Genomic DNA, 21,488 nt, shown 5'->3' with positions numbered 1-21,488 from the left:
CGTTGCTGTGCGTGGGCTTTCTCTAGTTGCGGCGAGCATGGGCTATTCTTCATTGCAGTATGCAGGCTTCTCATTGGGTGGCTTCTTTTGTTGCAGAGCACAGGCTCTAGGCGCGCAGGCTTCAGTAGTTGTGGCACGCAGTCTCAGTAGTTGTGGCGCACGGGCTTAGTTACTCCGCGGCATGTGGGATCTTCGCGGACCAGGGCTCGAACTCATGTCCCCTGCATTGGCAGGCGGATTCTTAGCCACTGCGCCACCAGGGAAGTCCCCAAGACACTTAAACTCTTAAATAAAAAGATGCTACATGTAAAATCCATTCCTGAGCTTCAAAATAGTCTTCTTCAGTGCTGAAAATGTTTACTATCTACTTTGTGGAATAATAATATTTGAAAGTGATCTTAAAAATAATCTAGGGCTTCCCTGGTGGCGCAGTGATTGGGAGTCCGCCTGCCGATGCAGGGGACGCGGGTTCGTGCACCGGTCCGGGAGGATCCCACATGCCGCGGAGCGGCTGGGCCTGTGAGCCATGGCTGCTGAGCCTGCGCGTCCGGAGCCTGGGTTCCACAACGGGAGAGGCAACAACAGTGAGGCCCGCATACCGCAAAAATAATAATAATAATAATCTAGTGTGCTCACTTTATTTGACACACAAGGCCCAGAGAGAGTTAATGATTTATTCAGTTCATATGGGGAGCTGGAGCCTGATGTAGAAGTATTGATAGAAGACAGGTCTCCTGAACGTGTAATGACCACCCACTAGGGATTCCTAAAAGTTAATATGAATCCCTCTGGGAGGAAAAGACCCAGGAATCAGATAATATTTTCTGTATAGGGTATATATTTTTCATACAGATTTCTAGGTAGTATCTTTTATGGGACAGTAATCATATTATCATAATAACTGATAGCTTCAGCATAACTGAGTAATGAACTTAGGCGTATTCTTTGAAAATTCTACATAAAATCAAAATTGAATTCAAATGAATGAATACCTTTTGAAAAGACATATTGGATTTACAAATATACACTAAAAGCTTTAAACTAGGTTTTATATAAGTAATACTTTTTTTAAAAGATTACTATTTTAAAAAACTCTGGAGACAAGAGTAAAACAATTGAGTCTGACATATTCCAGAGCAGTAGGAATACCAAAGAAGTAAAAGACTGGTACTTAAAGTGAACCAACACAAAGGAGTCCTGCTTTTCTATTCTCTCTTTTACTTAAATCTTTATAAAAGTTTAAGTAAGATGTCAAGAAACTTTCCTGATTTTCCTGCAAGTAAATGATCCAACCAAGGAAATAACACCCCTAGGCTCTGTCTTGGGCTTTAGAATAGCTTAGATAACCTTGAAATTGAATGATGGATTTAAGTTTTTCTGAACAATACTTCACTGTATTGACTAAAACTATTTTCCCAATAAGTTGTTTTAGGGTAAAGATTTCAAGAGAAGGACCAAATTCTTAACCTATTCAAATTGTTTGATTTTGCAGGTGACCACTTGCCCGGCATAAAAATCTTAATATTATTCTCAGAAATTGATTCGTGACTCTACACAACAAATCCTTATTATTTATTGTTTTGACCCATTGCAAATGCCATCCACCACAGTGGGTTTACATGCTCCTAGACTTAGCACTTATTCTGGGTTTTTTTTTCCCCCCCAGGGATCCAAGTCTTGGCAACCTTTGAAAAAATCCCACTTGAGAGAGCTTTCAGGAGGCCAAAGGCTGACTTCACAACCAGCAACGTCACAACCCAGTACTGGAATGCAGTCAGCCACCGGGCCCCTGCCATTATCTATGACTTCTATCTGCGGCTCACGGGAAGGAAGCCCAGGTGAGAAGCTGAGACAATAGCTTTAGGAGTGTCTCTGCGTGGAAGTTTAGGGCCCCAAGTCCTTAGCCCTCCCGTCACCTGGGGATGAAAGGTGACAACTGAATCATATATATTTATGATTTTGTATATATAAGGGGACAACCAAAGCAGTAGTAGTGAAAAGCCTACCTTAGAGATCCTTTATCATAATAAATGAAGTTGTATGTTAAGGAACTTGCTTGATGAATTCAGCAGGTAATCATTCACCTACAAAGAAAATCAACTGAGATTCTGTGTCTGGGAGTTTCTAAATTGTTAGATGATCTTAAAATATACAATGGTGACAGCCTCACATACACACAGGGGATGGTGCGTGATGATCTCATTTTCATTCTCACAACATCCCAAGGAGGATATTCTCATCATCCCAATTTTACAAATGAGGAAATGGAAGCTAAAGGAAGAATTTTAAGTAGTCTCAAAGGAAGTGACAGAGAAAAGATCTGGAGAAACCAGAACTGGATTTACTGCCACCTGGAGATGAGTGAAGAGAGTGGAGGGAACAAGGTCGAATGAAAGTTATGTTGATGATGAGGCAGCTCTGTCACCTTCCAGCTGTGTGACCTAGGACATGTCCATTCATACCCCTGTCTCGCCTGAATAATACTATATGTGTCATCATTATCATAACTACCAAAGGCAAATCCCTGCCATCAAGCCTCAGAAGCATCATGTTAACTCCTTTTAAAGGAAGAAGTCTCTCTCAGCGTGTTTTATTTCCATCCTTATTAACAGAGCAAATGACTGAAACTTAGGCAATGTAGAGTTTATCCAAATTTTCAGAGACCTTGCTTAGTGTTCATAACTCAATTGTCAGTTTCTTCCTGAACAAGGTGAAAAAGGGGATACTGTGTCTGTGGGAAAATATTTGTATGAGGGGTTTATTAAATAAAGATGGGAAAAGAAGGAAAACCAAACATTCCTGGCAGAAACGCTAAAGCCTTTCAAATATATCAGAGTTAGAAGAAGACCTGGTTGAAGAGCAAAGTTCGGTAAGTACAAAAGGAAAACACAGGAGGAAGGAGCCCAATAAAAATATTTATGTATTCTGTTTGTAAGACATTAAATTGTAATACTAATGGAAAATGGCTAGGTTTGTTATGTGATAGGAATCTTAAGAATAATCTTTATGGCAGAAAATGCTAGAATCTTTCTGGACCCTTTTCTTCCCCATGTGTGTTTGTGTGTAATCGTCTATGTATTTACAACCATATATGGTTGTAAATGTAATCGTCTATGTATTTATAACCATATACAGTGTTGCTTTGAGGTAAGTGTATGTATAAATCTCTGTGTATGTATAAAGCAATCCTACATACTTTTAACTTTTTCACTTACGTTCCATGAAAATCTAAGTCATTCTGCTAGTGCTGTCTTTTTCCCCTGCTATTACAAACATTGGGGCAACAAACATGCTTTTTTCTAGAATGTACCTCTAGATCTGGGGTGGAGGCTGAGGGGTGGGATTGCTAGACTGGAGAGTATATGGATTTTTTGACTACCACCAGGTTGCCTTAAAGGAAGGCTCTGTCAATTTACACCCCCACAACAGCAAGTGAGAGTACAAGTCTGTTCTTTCCCACTCTCATTAATACTTGGCAAAAATCAATATTTTGAATTGTCAAACTAATGACAAGGAATAGCATCTCTTTGTCACTTTGAGTTGCATTTTCCTTGATTGCTGGCGGGGCTGGGCTTTCATTTGTGTATTGGACTTTCGTGTTTTCTCTGGTATGAGTTGCTTGCTTCTATTTCTCGCCTATTTTTTAAATTTTTCTTTTTTTATTGAAGTATAGTTGATTTACAGTGTTTCAGGTATACAGCAAAGTGATTCAAATATACATATATGCATATATACACATGTACATATATATATTCTTTTTCAGGTCCTTGTTGTTTATCTATTTTATATATAGTAGTATATGTCTGTTAATCCCAAATTTTAAATTTATTCCTCCCCACTTTTCCCCTTTGGTAACCATAAGTTTGTTTTTTATGTGTGTGAGTTTATTTCTGTTCTGTATAAGTTCATTTGTATCATTTTTCTTTAGATTCCACATATAAGTTATATGACATTTGTCTTTGTCTGACTTCACTTAATACGATAATCTCTAGGTCCACCCATGTTGCTACAAATGGCATTATTTCATTCCTTTTTATGGCTGAGTAATACTCCTATTTTTCTATTGGGTTGTACTTATTAATTTATGGAAGCTCTGTGTGTGTGTGTGTGTGTGTGTGTGTAAATATATATTTCATGTATTTACTTGAAGTCAGTTTCTTATATTGTAGTTCTAATTATGAAGCTTTTTAATACAAGGGAAGCTATAAATAATGCAGGTCTTAAGAGCATGGAGTTTGGAGTCAGACTCACATATTTAAATCCTGGCTTCACCAATTATCCATATGAGCCCTAAATCACTTAACTTCTCTAACCCCTAACTTGTAAAAAGGGGATTGTAATCATACCTATTTCATAGGGTTTGACATAGAGTGCATAGAATATAGTAATCACTATTATTACCAAAGAAGTTTAAACATTTTATGAGATAAAATGAATCACTTTCCCTTTATAGCTTTTGCATTTTACACATTGAGAAGATCTTTACTACATGAGAGTAATAAATATATCCTTTCTTTCTAAAAAAATACTATTATGCTGATATAGTCCTGTATAGACAATGTTACACCACTGTATATATAATATACAATATTATATATACAATGTATATATATTATATATACTATATAATCATTGTGCAATGATTCTTTTTAAAAATTAAATCTATTGAAATCATATCAATTACGTCAGGGTTGTAGAATGGATAAAGATTGCCTTAGTCTGTTTGGGCTGCTATAACAGAATATCATAGACTAGGTGGCTTATAAACAATAGAAATTTGGGAGTTCCCTGTTGGCCTAGTAGCTAGAATTCCAGGCTTTCACTGCAATGGCCGGGGTTCAATCCCTGGTCAGGGAACTGAGATCCTGAAAAAAATAGAAATTTATTTCCTCACAGTACTGGAGACTAAGAAGTCTAAAATCAAGATGCTGGTAGATCTGGCATCTGCTGAGGGCCCACTTCCTGGTTCCTAGACAGCCATGTTCTCTGTGGCCTCACATGCTGGCAGGGCCAAGGAGATTTCTGGGGTCCCTTTTATAAGGGCATTACCCATCTGCCAAAGACTCCTTCTCCAAATGCTATCACTATTAGGAGGACTAGGTTTCAACAGATGAATTGTGGGAGGATATAAATATTCAGTCTACAGCCAAGATATTAGATAAAAATAGTAAATGGAACCCTATTATTATGCTTGTATTGATTCTACCTCCTTGCCTAAGAATTTACCATGATACCATGAGAGAAGTACCTCATGATTCATCAGGGATACGGGCAGTAGGATTTGACCAGAAATAAGACCAAATTCCCCAAATAGCATCATAAGTCTTTATGAGGTCAACTATAGTAATAACTATTACCAAGATTAGCCTAACTGATTAAGATAAAAATCGAGTGTTCTATAGGCCAAAGGTGATCTGTAACCAGAAAATCTAGACTTGAGCATTAGCCATGTGACCTTGAACCTATTAATCCATCTGTAAAATGAAGATAAACAGTATTGACCCTGACTAACTCACAGAACCATACTGTGAGGATCAAATAAGAAAGAATACAAAAGTTTTTTTACAAATTGTTATAAAGTTGGGAAGTTCAAACAGCAGGTCCTGACCATGGGGTTAGAAGATGTGATCCATCTCAAGCAATGGGATACAGGGGGTGAGTTTACAGAGGCTTTTTGAAGTCCGTCAAAACTGAGTTGGAATTTTGGCTTTGACACATTATATTATCACAGCCACTTAATCTTTCATAAGTTTACTTTACATAAAAATGCAGATAAATACCAACCTAACAGGGATGTTATGGGAATTAGTGTAAATAATATTTTTAAAAAATATCAGCACTACGCCTGAGTAACTTATTAACAAATAAACTATTTTCCCCTTAAATCTCCATTACAGTTAATAACTGTTTTTGGTTCATCGGACGCTAATACAGTCACCACTTCTGCCTAGAAGTTATATAAGACCTCGAATCAATTAGTTTTTTTAAAAAAATCCAAGAACGTACAATAAAAAAGAGAAATGCTTTCTTATTGTCTACCTCAGAATTCAAAGAATGAACAGTATGTCATCAGGGATGGATACCTGGCTAGGCTTTTAAAATATTTGCAACTCTTGAGAAAGAGATGGTAGAAAAGAGGGAAAGAAGTTTAGTGGTATTAAAATGCCTGATAGAACAAGCACCTTTAGATTCATCCCCTTCCCTTCATTCGACAGAGTGTTAACATGGAAGGGGGAAAAATAAGAGTTTTAATGTGGAATTTGAAAACGTGGGAAGAAATAATTTTTTCAAACATAATTTGTCATATATCCCTAGAGAGTAGCAGGGAAGCAGCCATCTGTGGTGCACTGATACTCGCTCCTATGTGATCTTTACCTCAGGATGACAAAACTCATGAATCGGCTTTTAAGAACCCTTTCCATGCTGGAGTATTTCATCAACCGGAGTTGGGAATGGAGCACATACAATACAGAAATGCTGATGTCCAAGCTGAGTCCTGAAGACCAAAGAGTGAGTACAGCACTGACAACCAACAGGAAAACCTTACCCATTCAGAATTTAGAATTATTTGACCTGGAGAGCTGATGAATAAAGGATGTTTTTGTTATACACACAGAATTTTTTTTTCTTTTTTGGCTAAGAAAATCAGTGAATGCTATCAACACAGTTGCAGGAAGCAAGTTTAATGTAGGTAAGAGATCCAGGTTCTTAGCCTTTGGCTGGCTTCTCACTGCTGTTCTGCAGTCAGATCTCATACACTTTGTTTCAATCCTTTGTTCAACTTCCATAGCTGTTCAACAAATCCTCAGTACCTCTATCTTTCCCCCCTAACCTCCAAAACATATGACTTCAATGAAAAATAATAATTTTACTGGCCAGGAGCTCTCTCATCACTGTTCTTGTCAAATCAAAATCGTTCTGCATCTCCAAAGCTACAGTTCCTTCCTTGTTATCTTTTTAGATAAGCTAACCCTTCCACCTCTGCATTCTAGCCCAGCTAAGACCACCCGCCATCAGCATTGCCCTCTCTCTAGCATTGTCAGTCTTCCTCCCTATAATGATTTCTCTTTGACAATTCAGACGTTTATTTCTCAAGATAGGCCTTCACTTTAGTTGCTTAGGATCAGTGCCACTTATTTCTATATATTAGCTTCTTAGCAGTCACAAATGTTGTCCTGAAATTCACAAATACAGAAATCTTCTGTACTTTGTACATGTCCCTAGCTTCATTTTCTCAGTCATTTATTCCTTGAGCATATCCTTAGTTTTTAATTAAGCTTTAAAGATTTCACTCTCTTGACATTTTCCACTAAAATTTTTTTAAAAGAAAGAAAAGATAAATTTCTTGATTTATCTTGTGCTTGCCAGCATGTAGAAGAAACCAAGTCATGCATATAGAAGAAACCAAGTCATGCTGAGAAGTAAATGTTAGATGGCTAGCTAGCCTCACCTGCTAGCTCATACATACCAGCCTCATAGAGCATGATTCAAATCCAAGTCCTAAAATTACTTCCCACCATGGAAACTAAGGGTTACTTGCAGTCAGAAACGATGTTAAATATACCAGTTGAGATTTAGATGGATATTTTAACTGAAATCATTGCTGTGAACCTCTAAAATGGACATGAAATAGAGCTTTTTTTTTCTTCAGAAATGTTTACATGCCTGTGTAGACAAAATTCTTCTAAGCACCTGTGTTTAAAATGCATGGATCAAACCAGCTTATTTTTTAAACCCCCTCAGGCTATTAGAAATTATTTTTAAAATTAGCATCAAATGTTAAATAGGCTTATCTTTATTGCATTTTCTCCATGGAATTTACCCATCTAAATAATTCAAAAGGTAATAACTTAGAGTTTCATTTTTGACATTTTACAAATATTTTTACCTAAAATAACTAAAAATTTTGTGAAAAACAGAATCAAAACTGCAGTGGATTTAACATATGCTTTCCAATATCTTAGCAAAAGTAATAGTCCTGAATACTTGGATATAATTGCCAAACTCTGGTGTGGCTCAGAATTCAGTTTCATTTGCCACATGGAATGAGGATTCCAAACTAGGGTTTCACTGAACTCTAACTTAGAAATATGAAATAGCATAAAAATAAAAGCCTCTGTTTATATAGATGAATAAGTACCGTTTAGTGATACTGTGGAAAATAAACAAATCCAAACAAAGTGATACAGAATTACTTTTGGAAAGCAATTCAGCTTTTGGACAAGTCTGTGAAACTCTCTGGAACTCGTTAATTTCATCTGCCTTCTTTGTTAATACTCCAATTTATTTCACAAAGATTTGGGATAACTTGCAATAAATACATGTAATAAAAGAACAAAACAGAAATAAAACATCAAACCAGGAAAAATATGTACTAAAATAGGAAATCAAGAGTAAGAATGGAAAAACAGAACATTCATATGCAGTCTACGAGATCCTACTAAGTCATTGCAATTAAGCAGGAAATTTGTCTTAAGATTTCTGGTGGCAAAGTGAAAAGAAAATATAGTTTCATGGCATTCTTTGTCTAAGAAAAGAAAATACACTAGTGTTCTAAGAGAAGCAAAGCTTTTCTTACCTCTCTGAATGTTTCTGAAGGGCTTTGTTTTATGGCACACTAAGAAACATAATGGATAACATCTCAAAATCAAAGATAGAATATAAATTCTGCTAAGTTAGTCCTTAAAGCTTTGATTTAAGCCTTTGGTTTAAACTTAAGTCCAAAGTTTTCCTTAATCAGCATAATGAAGTAGTGATATTTCAGGAAAGGGCGCTAGGGCAAGGGAACAACACCAAAATTTAAGAATAATGAAAAGAAAAAGACATGTATAATTTGTTTTGGTCCCTAACATATTTATTCTCTTTAAAAAAATAATTAATCCTTATTTACTTGAAATGAAATTAATCTTCACCAGACTAATACCAGTTCCTTTAAATTTCCAAGACTTCCTAAAGGTCAAATATTTGTGCTTGATCCATGTTTAAATATTCATATATAAATGGTAATCCATATTGTTACTGCCTTTAAAATAACAGCTCAAATCATCTCGTTTGGAGGGGTACAACCTAAATCTTCCAAACTGAATGTCACTCATTTAGGTAAAAGAAACTTCATCAAATGAACAAAGTGATCGTCCAGCAGTCCAATTCTGACAATCCATAATCTCTTCTTGCCTTTCAGGTATTCAACTTCGATGTGCGCCAGTTGAATTGGTTAGAATACATTGAAAATTATGTTTTAGGAGTTAAGAAGTACTTATTGAAAGAGGATATGGCTGGGATCCCAGAAGCAAAGCAACACTTAAAAAGGTAAATATAATCGGTCAGTTAATATTTACTGAGCACTTACCATGTGTACCTGATTTTATACCAGACATGAAATATGCGCGGGGGAGGAGAGGAATTAATTTTTTTTTGAGCCTTTGTACTATATACCCTGTAATATACTGTTTCATTTAGACTTTACCACATCCCTGTGAGGCAGGTATTATTTCTGTTATCCCATTTTTATCAAAGAGCTATTTAAGCTCAAAGAAGGTAAGTGGGCAAGTCGCACATGGTAAGTGCAGGAGCCAGATATGAACCCAAGTTTGTTTCTTCTACCAACATCCTGTCATAATGTGGTATAGAGAAAGAATACCCAACAGGCAGGAAACCTGATTGTGCTATTTAACATGGGCAAATCAGTTAACCACTCTTCAAGACCTTTGACTGCCTGAAATTTCTTTCAATAATTAATCCCTAAGGGACAAAGAATTATAGTAATCTGACATAATTCTGGTAGAAGCGAAGGGTTTTTAATGCAGAGATGATAAGTATGGGAAAAGTAATTGCAAACCGAGAGGAACGTTGCATAGCAAGAACTTTAGAACTTACCCTCTAGTGAACAAGAACCAGGGAAGGTTTTTGATACATAGTAATATGATCAAAGTATATTTAAGAAAGATTATGTTAGCCATGTTTATAAGACAGGTTAAAGCAGGTATGAGAAAGGGAAACTAGTCAGGGGAATACTACAGAAATGATTACTCAGAAGGCATGTGGTGGAAATGAGAGATATCAAAATCAAAAGGCCATCAGGTAAGTGCCACATACCTAAGCACTTAGTTATTTGCTGGTCATAGCCAGGAAAAAATACATTTATGCTTCAAATAACATAGTTGGGTATTTGGTACTGTTTTGACTTTGGTTATATATGTCTGTTTCCAGGCTCCGAAATATTCACTACCTCTTTAATACCGCCCTCTTCCTCATCGCCTGGCGCCTTCTCATTGCAAGATCTCAGGTGGCTCGGAATGTGTGGTTCTTCATCGTGAGCTTTTGTTACAAATTCCTCTCCTACTTTAGGGCGTCCAGCACACTCAAGGTCTGAGAACATTTGGCGATCTCCTTTTGTTTGGAACCTCTCAGATACCTCTAAAACAGCAACTGTGGTTCTCAAGATTAGGTAGTAACAAATATGTCCAAGTCATTACCTGTCAAATGTGCTGTCATGTATTCATCCTTATTTCTTAACTATACATTTTTATTTCAGTGAGAGAAGGAAAGTCATATCCTAGCCTATAATCATACATATGTTAGGAAAACATTGTTTCCTAACACTCTATTCTATGCTCTTGAATATAAAACACCAAAGTACACCCATCTTCCCATAGTTAGCTTTTTCCTCCTTGAGAGGACTAATTTCAACTCAATAAACATGGAAGAATACATGGTAGAAGCTGAGCTATGCTAAAGAAAGGCAGTTCTAACCTTTGAACCATTCTAGTGTACTTAGTATAAAGGTTTAAAATCAAGGTAAGTAGAGGAAGGAAGGTCTCAACATCTTCACAAATGCTGTTAGAGAAATAATTCTCCACCGAGGTTTCTGCTTTCTTTTTGTGTTATACCATGGAGTCCTGGTTGAGGGCTGGGGGGAATTAGAAAAGTGGGTTCACATTTAACATTTTCCTTAACTATGCCCACTTCTGAAACCTAAAAACCACCAAGAGGTGTAAATAATTATGTATAAAGTGAAGGCTCAAGCATATTTTCATTGGGGCTGTTTATTATGCTTTTAAGTAAAAATTAGTTCCCGTAATTTGAATTTGACCTCTATTATTTCTAAATCTTTTGAATCACCAGTTTTCCTGATAACCTCCTAAGGGTTTCCCTCTTCTTCATTAAAGTCTCCAAATCCTTTATATTTAAGTTTATATTGCTCAGGCCTCGATTAGAGATTAGAGTGACTAATGTTAGAGGAAGGTCCTAGGCTAGAATCATGTAAAAACCCATTCCCCTGATCTTTGCCATTGAGGAAAGCAAAATTTCAAATAAAATTTTAAATGCCAGTTTTAGCTTTCTCTGTAAGTGGGGAAGTTTACTCTTTCACCAGGATTTGCTAGTATCTTCATCACTCCAGTTGCAGAGTGTTATCTGTAGAATGTGCAGCAGAAGAGGACAGACTTCATTAAGTGACTCTAAGTTTAGAGAACAGGTGTTGTTTTGTTTAGAAATATTTTATGTATAATGCAAATGAGTAAAAAACTAATCTCAAAATCCTATATTAATAATATAACTGTTATCCCAACTTTCCTCATATTTGAGAGACGAGTGCACGTTGGATTGCAGCATCTCGTGTTAAAAACATGGACTATGATTCAAATACAGTACCTGGGGCCTAAGCAACTAAAAAGAATCACAACTACTTGAAAATTACATGAGCATAAGATGTTAACGACAGTTATATTTATGCTCACTTTCTGAGACAACTGGTTAATACTCAGAAAGGCACACTAGGTGGCCAAAGTATACTAGGGCCATGAGGATGACTTCTAGCCCAATATTACTTGAGACTTTTCTGAACCTCATAAAGGGCATTTGGTGGGGACGCTTCTGGGCAGTGTCTTTCCCAATCTCATCTAAGTTCTGGGAACTACTTCCCAGGGCAGACAACCCAGTTCTGAAACAAAGTACCTGGATATCTTCAGTTTGAGATGTCTGTATGACATGTTTGAGTTACATTGATTAAGATACAAACTGTAGATAATGATAAAAATGAAATCAAGATACAATTCAATGAAATTGGACAAAACATAATAGTTCTAAGAATTTACTATCTTTTGATTATGTTTCACCAATTCAATAAATTCCACTGATCAAGTATTCACATTCTGACTTGATTAAATGAAAATTTGAATTAAAAAATGGTTTCCTCTCTTCTAGTGTTTGACTACTGCAGTTGATCTCCCACCTCCTCCCTAGAAAAATGATATAATCTAAATAAACTACCAGTTGAATATAAATTAACATACCCAAAACGATTCATTTTTTTCAGACACCATTAATAGGGTTACATTTACATGTTGAAGCATGTTCTACCCGTGACGTTAGAGAAATGACATGAATGAAGTTCTCTTGTGATGATTAAGCAGTAAAAGTAGGTATCTGCATGAAAGAAAATCTCTAGTTATTTTACATCAAGACCAAGTGAAACTAATTTGAGCGCCTAATATATACACTCCGATGAGAAAGAACCTTCTACTTTTGGGAAGAAGGGGACAGTGAGGACAAAGAAAAGCTTATGTTTAAAAAGAAGTTTTGGTAATCCCTATATTCTGCACCCATAAGATATATGATACAGTAACAAACATAACAGAGTTGAAGACAGTCACCACCCGAGGCAATTAATACTAGAAAAGGTTGAGGCAGATGAGCACACAAACCAGAAAAACATTTCTCATAATTTTATACTAACCTAACGTCATCTCCAGTTAACAGCTCACTTTAATAAACTGATTTAGAATCTCAAGGTAAATAGACTGATCTGAGAAGGGACTAATACCCACATAGTGTGTTATCTCACAGTGAACATAACAATTAAAGTACGTCAGCCTAAAGCTTCCAAAAACATCAATAATTTTTAAAGTTCATGTGAATCACATGTAAATTTCCACACAGCTATTTTTCTCTGTAACTGCAAATCTAATAATTATATTCTAGGAACATAAGCAATTGCCTAGAGTAAAAAGTAATGACTGTCCCATGTGCCCACAGAGATATGGAAAAATGCTCACTGCCTAGATTACTTTTAAAAAACATTTTTAAAAATTACAAAATAGGGCTTCCTTGGTGGCGCAGTGGTTAAGAATCCACCTGCCAATGCAGGGGACACGGGTTCAAGCCCTGGTCCGAGAAGATCCCACATGCCACGAAGCAACTAAGCCCGTGCGCCACAACTACTGAGCCTGCACTCCAGAGCCCACAAGCCACAACTACTGAAGCCCAGGCGCCTAGAGCCCGTGCTCCGCAACAAGAGAAGCCACCGCAATGAGAAGCCCTCACACGGCAATGAAGAGTAGCCCCTGCTCACTGCAACTAGAGAAAGCCCGCGTGCAGCAACGAAGACCCAAGACAGCCAAAAATAAATAAACTAAAATATATTTTTTAATTACAAAATAAAAATAGAAATTGCTGGTTTTAGGGATGTAACTGGCTTGAAAGACAGGAATGCCCTGTGAGGTGTAGATACAATTATGACAAAGGATATGTAACTGAAATTGAGTTTTAATAGCTAGAAACAGCTCTCTTAACACACAGGTGAACATTTTATGTGTGTCCCTACTTTATTTGAAATAGCAGTTCCAAGCTGGAACTGTGAATCGGTTGGGGAGATGTGGGGTTGGGGAACTTTCATCAATCCTAGAAAAATATCTTAAAGAAATTAAAGGTAAGTATAATACAAGAAATCACCAAATTGACTTGCATAGTTGCTTGGAAACAGAATTTACAAAATATTCATTACATAATTATATGCCGTGTTGCTGAAGGTCTGCTTTAGTATGTAGCTTTCATCAATGTACACTTTCCCTCCACACCTTCTCATTCTGAGTTTTACCTTAAAATCATTACACAAATAGCATAAATGAGTTACGATGTTTGGAAGAATTTTTCATCTAATTTCTTTTCATAAATATCCAGTACAACTTGGAGTTGCTGAAACAAAACTATTAAATGTTTTGCTGATTATAATCTGCTTACAGCTTTATAAACTTTAGTCAACTGCTCAATTTTCATCACTCGTCCATTCATAACACGAAAAATACAGAATGAATCCAATCTCATACAGCAATTTAGCTCCATCTGAAGTAAAGGAAATGTAACTGAGTGATAAAGATTGCTGTAGTTTTCCTAGAAGGAAAAAGAAAAATATGAGGAACTGAGCCTTATTTGGGGGTACATGATCATAAAGGGACAAAGAAGTTGTACAATTTATTTTATTTAGAGTCCAAATGTTCAGGATTGAGACACTAAATGAGTCTTTTATGGTTTTTTTCTCTTAAAACACAATAAAAAAAACTACAAGAAAACCAAAAAATCCAAGGCAGTTTGTTTCCTACTCTTAAAATAATGATAAGTGATACTGTCACTAAAATATTTCAAAAGGGCTGAGGGGGGGGGAACTACAATAAAGAAATTACTTGGATATTACTCCAGACATCATATCATAAGGTAGTGAACAAATTGATCTATTTGGATAGTGCTGACAAAAGGTGACTCACTTTGAAGGTTTGCTATAGCTCCAAACAGAAAGGAACTTAAGTACTAGGTTAAAGGGCATGATGAGATTTTAAAGATCCTAAGGGTCATGTTTAAGTAATTTTTGAACATTCAAAATTATGCATCTCGAACTGAAGTTTAAGATTCAAAATTTTAAATTTTGAAGCAAGGGGGTTGCATATAAGTTTATTTTGTTACTTGAATTACTAACCTAAGACATAAAAAGACAATGCATAACATGTCTACTTATACCACTAAAAAATTAGGAGATCTTAGTCATTCCTTTATGAATTCCAAAGTTAGTATTAAAGATTGTAAACTTTGTCTGCATTAGTAAATTATTTATTATAAAAATTCAGTGCTTTATATCATAAAATGTATACGAGAAAAGTGTAGTATTAATCACCTAAGTTGAGAATTAGAAATAATTTTGTATTTCTCATATTGAGTTAAGCTTTTACCAGGAGGTAGTCTGAGGTGTACAAATACTGTAGCAGAGAATTCTTCACCTAAACGTTTCATCTCCTTTTATAGGCCAGTATATGCAAACACAGTTTAAAAAAAACACATTTCACATAATTTGAGATCTCAACTCTTAAAAATATTTAGGATGGAATATATACATAGATATTATGAATGCCCTAATAAAGAGAACTGAGTAATAAAGTTGGGTATCCTACTGGAGGCACCCCAGGCACACACCAAGGCTACATAATAGGCCAGTACAGCGTTCTCTGCAATGGAAAAGAAACACTTGGTGAGGTCAAAAACTCCTAATAAATCCTAACATGCAAGTACACTTCATCATTCATCATACAAAGGGCTGGTCAGAATCTTAATACTTTGATTGCCCCAAATCTGACCCTATTTGAGGATTTTCAGGTGGAAACCTTTCTTAACTTTTAAAATGGAAATCAATGGCAAAGTAGGATTTTGCTTCAGAGAAATTCCTTTTATAGTCAGTTTTAATGGGACAGATTAATTCCATTAAAATTTTAATATGGTATTTGGAAAACACGGAAACAATTAAAAATCATATATAAGTACGAGAATAATTTTTTAAATCCTTCTTAAAGATACTTAACTGTCATAATCCTAACTGAAAGAAAATAATTCTAAATCAATATTTTTCCTCCTATTAAAAAAAAAACCCTGAAACTTAATTGAACTTTCTGACAAGCAGATTCACAGAACCGACATTCAGTCTAAAACAGCTAAAATTTTAATTCTAATGAAAATTCCTTTTCCTAGTCTACCTTCATTGGAAATAATATCTGAAGAAAAGAAATGAGAAATACGGAGACGACCATTCATTATTTGGAATCTTCTGAATTCAAAAACCTTTCAAAGCATGTTTGTTACCTGTATTAATCAGTTAATTTCTGCAGATAATAATCTGCAAAATACCATTCCACATAAGCTTGAATGAAAAGTAGTTTTATCAGTATTTCTCCTTCTCTCCATTACATTATCTGCCCCAACTGTTTGACTTTTCTTTTACCTTTTAAAAGAATGCAATTTGAAAAACTCTAACTTGTGATGGCCTGTTCTCTAAAAACCACCATTTAAAATCTTGTCTTTTAGTCTTGGCCTTGTTACTTACCTGGAATTTTGTCTCCCCATTTCCCTAAATGACTTAAACCATGAAGACTGGTTGATGATTCCTCTACTATCATTAAGTATTACAAAAGGAAAAATGATATTGGCACACATATTCCAAATTTAGTTTTTAACAGCACCTGAGTGATATACCCCTCTCATTATTTTCAATCTTTTATAGTGTATAAATTTAAAATCAATCCTTAAATAGTAAGAAAGCTAGACCAACACAATCTAATACAAAATCAATCACATTCAGGACATTCTGAATGCAAATACTTCTTTCATAATACAGTTTTACAGTTTAACGGACATTGTTTAATATTATGAGCTCTCAGATCTGACATTATCTTGTCTTACTTAAATATTTGCTTCTATTTTATTTAAAGTTACCCTGTTGCCCACTCACCACAACACACACAAAATATGCTACTTATCCTCTTAATCTTTTACAGACTGGTAATTTTCATCATTAGTAGTTGATCTTTTTATTACTCACCCCCTGTTCCCAAAGTATACCAATAATAAGGATCAGATTAGGAAACTTAGCATTTTTTTTAAACATGTGCTTTCTTCTCCCTGTATAAGTGCCCACTATATAATTTGTGAATGATACCTCTGTTACATATTATAGCATCTATGTACCTGCCCCTGTAAGAATTCACCTTAGTCTTTCACGACCCTGCCCTGATCAGAAAAATCAATCGCCGGAGTTTAAAGAAAAGCAGTAACCGTCCTAAGACTGAATTATTGGATAAATGGTCTTGTCGTTATGGCTTAACAGTAATATGGCTATAACACAGGGGCCCCTCCCTCTCTTCCTTTATTAACAATGTGACCTGACCACACTTTTTAAAGTCTAGACTAGTTTTCCACATGTTTTACATATTTTATTCTGACATCATATCTTTTAAAAACAAACAGATGCAAACATTTGCACTTATCAATGCCATTTTCTTTAGATGTGGTTTGACTTCTTCCTTCAGGCTCTTTGTCATCAAGAAGCAAGGTTTGATTTCGATACTGCCGTTGCTATGAAAATATCAGAAGGGGTCATCTTCAATGCAATATTCCAGTTGGGCTTATTCACTGATTAGATTAGCTGTATAATTTCTTCTAGGACATTTGTAACAGACACAACACACATAGGATTTCAGTTTGGGTTCTTTTCTTTTTTTTTTTCCCCTAGGGTGATTCTTGCTTCTCATTCATATTTTCTTTTCTTTGAATATATTGCACAATATTTTATTATTAAAAAGGTTTTACATCTCAGACAAAAAGTTTTTCTCCTTTACTTGGGAGGTGCTAATGTGTATTATTTTCTAAAAGAGGTAAGTGGTTGTCTGTGTGGCCATCTTCAAAGGGAACCTAGGGAGGAATAAAAAGACCGAAGCATTAGTTTTATTCCTTACACTATTTCCTCTAAACACAACACTTTATTTTGGGCAATTTCTTTCTGGGCGCCAAGAGCTACTATTTAGATTTAACAATGATACTATGACTTAGAGATCAGCACCATTTATACTACACCACTTACAGAACTGACGGGTTTGTAGGCTCCAAGTCTGAAACGACAGTAAATTATTTCGACTATAAATTTTCCAATTCCATGTAACATGCCTGTAATAAAAAATAAGTTTATGTTTTTAATTAAATTATGCTTTTAATGAAATTTCTTCCTAAGTTATTCATTTCCTAATTTTGTAAGTAAGAATAAAAAACTATTATAAAGGAATAGATAAGGAAGGAAACAGTTTGCTTTATTCACTTCCACAGTCAAAACTATCAAGACAATTGAATTTTAAAATAAATGAATTTCTTTTCAAAATCACAAAGCCATAATTCATGACCTTGACAAAGCAATCTTTTCAAAGGTGCTTAATATGTCTCACACCTACACAATTTTGAAAAATAAATACTACTAGCACCATAAATTTAAATGAATCTAAATAAAGCAGTGATAAAAACTTTCATAAAAGCTATTCATCCATTTTAAAAATATAATTCAAACTATATAAACTCCATGTAATATTAAATAGAGGTTAGGATAAAAAAGGAACTGTTTCCTTATCTATTATACTCAACTCTCAAATTTTCACAATTACAATTCTGCAAGTTATCTTTGAGAGAATCCCATAATTTTACGGCGAAAAGACCAAAAGTCATAAAAACATTACTGACTAAAAATTTGGTTTCACATATTTCATAGTTCAACATACCATAAAATACAATTTTACATTGTGTACAGTTAAAAATACCTTAACTGAAAAAGAAAATTTACATTCAAAGTATCTACTATTTCTAGGCATTTTCTCATCTAATCCTATAACACACTTGCAAGTTAGATATTATTATTCTCATGTTTATATAGAGAAAACAATTTCAGAAAATTTAGGTGACCTCCACAAAGCTATCACCATGTAAATGACAGAACTTGGGTCCAATCCTAGGCTCTCTCTAGCACACTAAGTAATCTCCCGTAAATCACTGAATGCAGTGAACTTAGTTATGTGTAACGCTTAATCAATACAATTTTTGAGGTTTGAAATTAAATCTTAAAGAAAAAGTTCTTTAAGTATCAAAACATGAGAATGTGTATATTTCTTTCCCCTTTTAAGTAAAAGCATCTTGATTTTTAATGTTAGAACTTTTAGAAATTAGACAAAAAAAGGAATGAATCTTAACCTGTTGTTGAAAAGATTCCTCCAACAATACCACAAAGCCTTACAAAAAACTGCCAGAATGGCATATGCTCCTCAGTAACTGTCACCATAAGAGAGCTGAGATCATATTTCATAAAAATCCCAGAGACTCCATGGCTGCCTGCAGCATGGTTAATGACACGTTCCTAAAGAAAGGCAAAAGGAAGGGAAGAGAGAGGAGGAAGAGACAAACAGGATTCACATCATTAGGTTACTTGTATACAGTCAATATGAAGCCCTCCAGCCCTCCTGAACAAGAGGGACATCCAAATCTCTTTATGAATTGTCCTACTAGACCAAGCTCTCCAGAAATAAGCAAATTATTCTGTATTCTTTGTATGGTTAGCTTTTGAAGCAATCAAAAGAACAGAATCATTTTTTACTGTTTTCTCAAAAAGGTCACTTTACATACTACAAGGTTTCTACTAAACTCAAGAGTTTATATGGCACATTCTTCATTGACCAAATCAATGAAAACTACATTCCTATTTTGACATACTTTTTGTATTATTTCTTTGCTAAGAATTTACAAAATAATTCTATCTACTTCCTGTCATTTGAATGATAAGATTTAAAACCAATTTCAATCACTGTTGTTCATTTTAAACTATATGAGATGGAGTACAGGAAGAAAACATAATACATTAATTTGAAAGATATCAATATCTGAGCTACTGGTTCAGTTTTTAAAGGAAATTTTTCTTGAAAGGAGCATAACTAAAATTATAAACCTACCACAGTGTGCACACTGAGTGACAATATATTGTTTCATTCCATTCTGTTTACACTTCAAAACTCAAGTTTGCAAATTTCTAATAAATTTCTATTATAGCATGAAACAACTATGCTACCACAGTGCTTTGCTATGATTTTTGTGTCAGGCCCTACCTGTTTTTACTAAGCTGTAACTAAACTGCAAGCTTTAGGAAGACAAGTAACGTGGGAAATTAAAACAATTTCATGTGGGCATTACAAAACCTCTTTGCCTATTAGCACAACAGAGCCTTATAAGCCATTGATCAAGTTTCCAATATAAAGTGACTTCATCTTTAAGTTCTGATAAGTTCAATATTTTGCCAAAGTTATAAATATATTGTCATCACCTATGTGAGTGGATATCGTTTTAGGGATCACGGTGTCTACATAACAAAAGACTCATAATGATTCACTTTTGGTCTAGGACCAATGAAGGTCAGCCCTGTCCTTCTCAACCTCCACTCTACCAACTCCAGTTACTCCTTTTTTTTTTAAAGTGAAATACAACCACTGTAGTTGCCCTATCAGTACTAACACACCCCACAAAGGTCAAATGCTCTGGGATTCTTTTTTTTTTTCTTGTTTATTTATTTTTGTTATTTAAAATACATCCTGGAGATAATTTCGTATCAGTATATAGATATCTTTCTCTCTCTTTTTTTTAAAGTTGCATGTTCCTCCATTGTGTCGATGTATCACTTGGGCTGCTTCCAGTCTTCTGTCATTACAAGTAACAAAACGAATAATCTCATACACAACATCACCTTTTTTCCACCGTATCTTTGGATTTAATTTCTAGAAGTGGGATTGCTGGGTCAAAAGGTAAATGCATATGTCATTTTGCAGATATTGCCAAACTCCCTTCCAAGAGACTATGCCATTTTGCACTTCCTTAGCAATGTATGCATGCCTGTTTTCCCCAAAGTCGTGCTGCTGTGTAGACTGCCTGACCTTCAGGTGTTGCCAACCTTAGTGAGAAATGGTTATCTCCCCACCCATAGAGAAATGCTAAAGAGCACAATATGTACTTGTAGACACTTTACCTAGTTTCTCTTTCTCTCTGCATGTGAGCGTGCGCACGCGCACACACACACACACACGGAGTTACACATACTTGATTCTTCCTCCTGAACCATTTGAAAAGTTATAAACACATGACACTTCACCCCTAAAAACTTTAGTATTTAGTTTCCCAAGAATAAGGAAAACTCTACAATTACTGAGGACACAGTCAACATAAGTTATAAGACTATCAAAGAAAATTTCATATGGAGGAAAGCAAATTTTATTTTATTTTTTTTGCGGTACGCAGGCCTCTCACTGTTGTGGCCTCTCCCGTTGCGGAGCACAGGCTCCGGACGCGCAGGCTCAGCGGCCATGGCTCACGGGCCCAGCCGCTCCGCGGCATGTGGGATCCTCCCGGACCGGGGCACGAACCCGTGTCCCCTGCATCGGCAGGCGGACTCTCAACCACTGCGCCACCAGGGAAGCCCGAAAGCAAATTTTTAAAAGCACTTAAATTCTGGAATTCTTCTGGATACTAGTATTTGAATATTCACCATTCTTGAACACAATAAGAAAACATAGCTTATAAAAATAAAAAATTAACAACAAAAAGAATGAAAGAAAACATGGTCCCAGAGTAAGTGAGAAATCTGTTAAACTGCCCAATTCCAAAATTCTGTTTCTCATTATCAATATTTACTTATAAGGCCACTCCACCCTAAGGTTGCAGAACGTCTGTCCTCTCAATTAGATGAATATGAAGCCCTAAATTGGGAAGGCAAACCCTCTAAATCTCGTATCTGAGTCACAATAACCATGCGTGTCCCAGGGTAGATACATTAAGTAAAAAATAAATAACAGAGAAATCAGAAAATCTGCTGGCAGATT

The 21,488-nt window shown here is 35.5% G+C and overlaps 2 protein-coding genes across 5 annotated transcripts in view; one reads left to right on the top strand and one right to left on the bottom strand.

Moving 5' to 3' along the window:
- The window catches only part of FAR2 (fatty acyl-CoA reductase 2), a 137,993-nt gene extending 125,714 nt beyond the window's left edge, over positions 1 to 12,279 (top strand). For 2 of the 3 annotated variants that reach the window (XM_032645346.1, XM_032645345.1), the window contains exons 9-12: positions 1,667 to 1,838; positions 6,381 to 6,510; positions 9,182 to 9,309; positions 10,210 to 12,186. In XM_032645346.1, the coding sequence (XP_032501237.1) occupies positions 1,667 to 1,838; positions 6,381 to 6,510; positions 9,182 to 9,309; positions 10,210 to 10,372 (593 nt within the window). In that variant the 3' untranslated portion in view covers positions 10,373 to 12,186. The other variant, XR_004351746.1, reaches the window with a different exon arrangement.
- Positions 12,076 to 21,488, bottom strand: part of ERGIC2 (ERGIC and golgi 2) — a 41,716-nt gene continuing 32,303 nt past the window's right edge. Inside the window, exons 12-14 of one of the 2 annotated variants that reach the window (XM_032645348.1) lie at positions 18,823 to 18,985; positions 17,675 to 17,757; positions 12,076 to 17,505 (exon numbers count right to left, since the gene is read on the bottom strand). In XM_032645348.1, coding sequence (XP_032501239.1) covers positions 17,443 to 17,505; positions 17,675 to 17,757; positions 18,823 to 18,985 — 309 coding nt within the window. In that variant the 3' untranslated portion in view covers positions 12,076 to 17,442. The remainder of the gene's footprint in view (positions 17,506 to 17,674; positions 17,758 to 18,822; positions 18,986 to 21,488) is intronic. The other variant, XM_032645347.1, reaches the window with a different exon arrangement.

This window comes from Phocoena sinus, chromosome 10, assembly GCF_008692025.1.
Source record: "Phocoena sinus isolate mPhoSin1 chromosome 10, mPhoSin1.pri, whole genome shotgun sequence".
Lineage (NCBI taxonomy): Eukaryota > Metazoa > Chordata > Mammalia > Artiodactyla > Phocoenidae > Phocoena > Phocoena sinus.
Note: the sequence above shows the minus strand (reverse complement) of the source record. Positions and strands in the feature narration are given on the sequence as shown.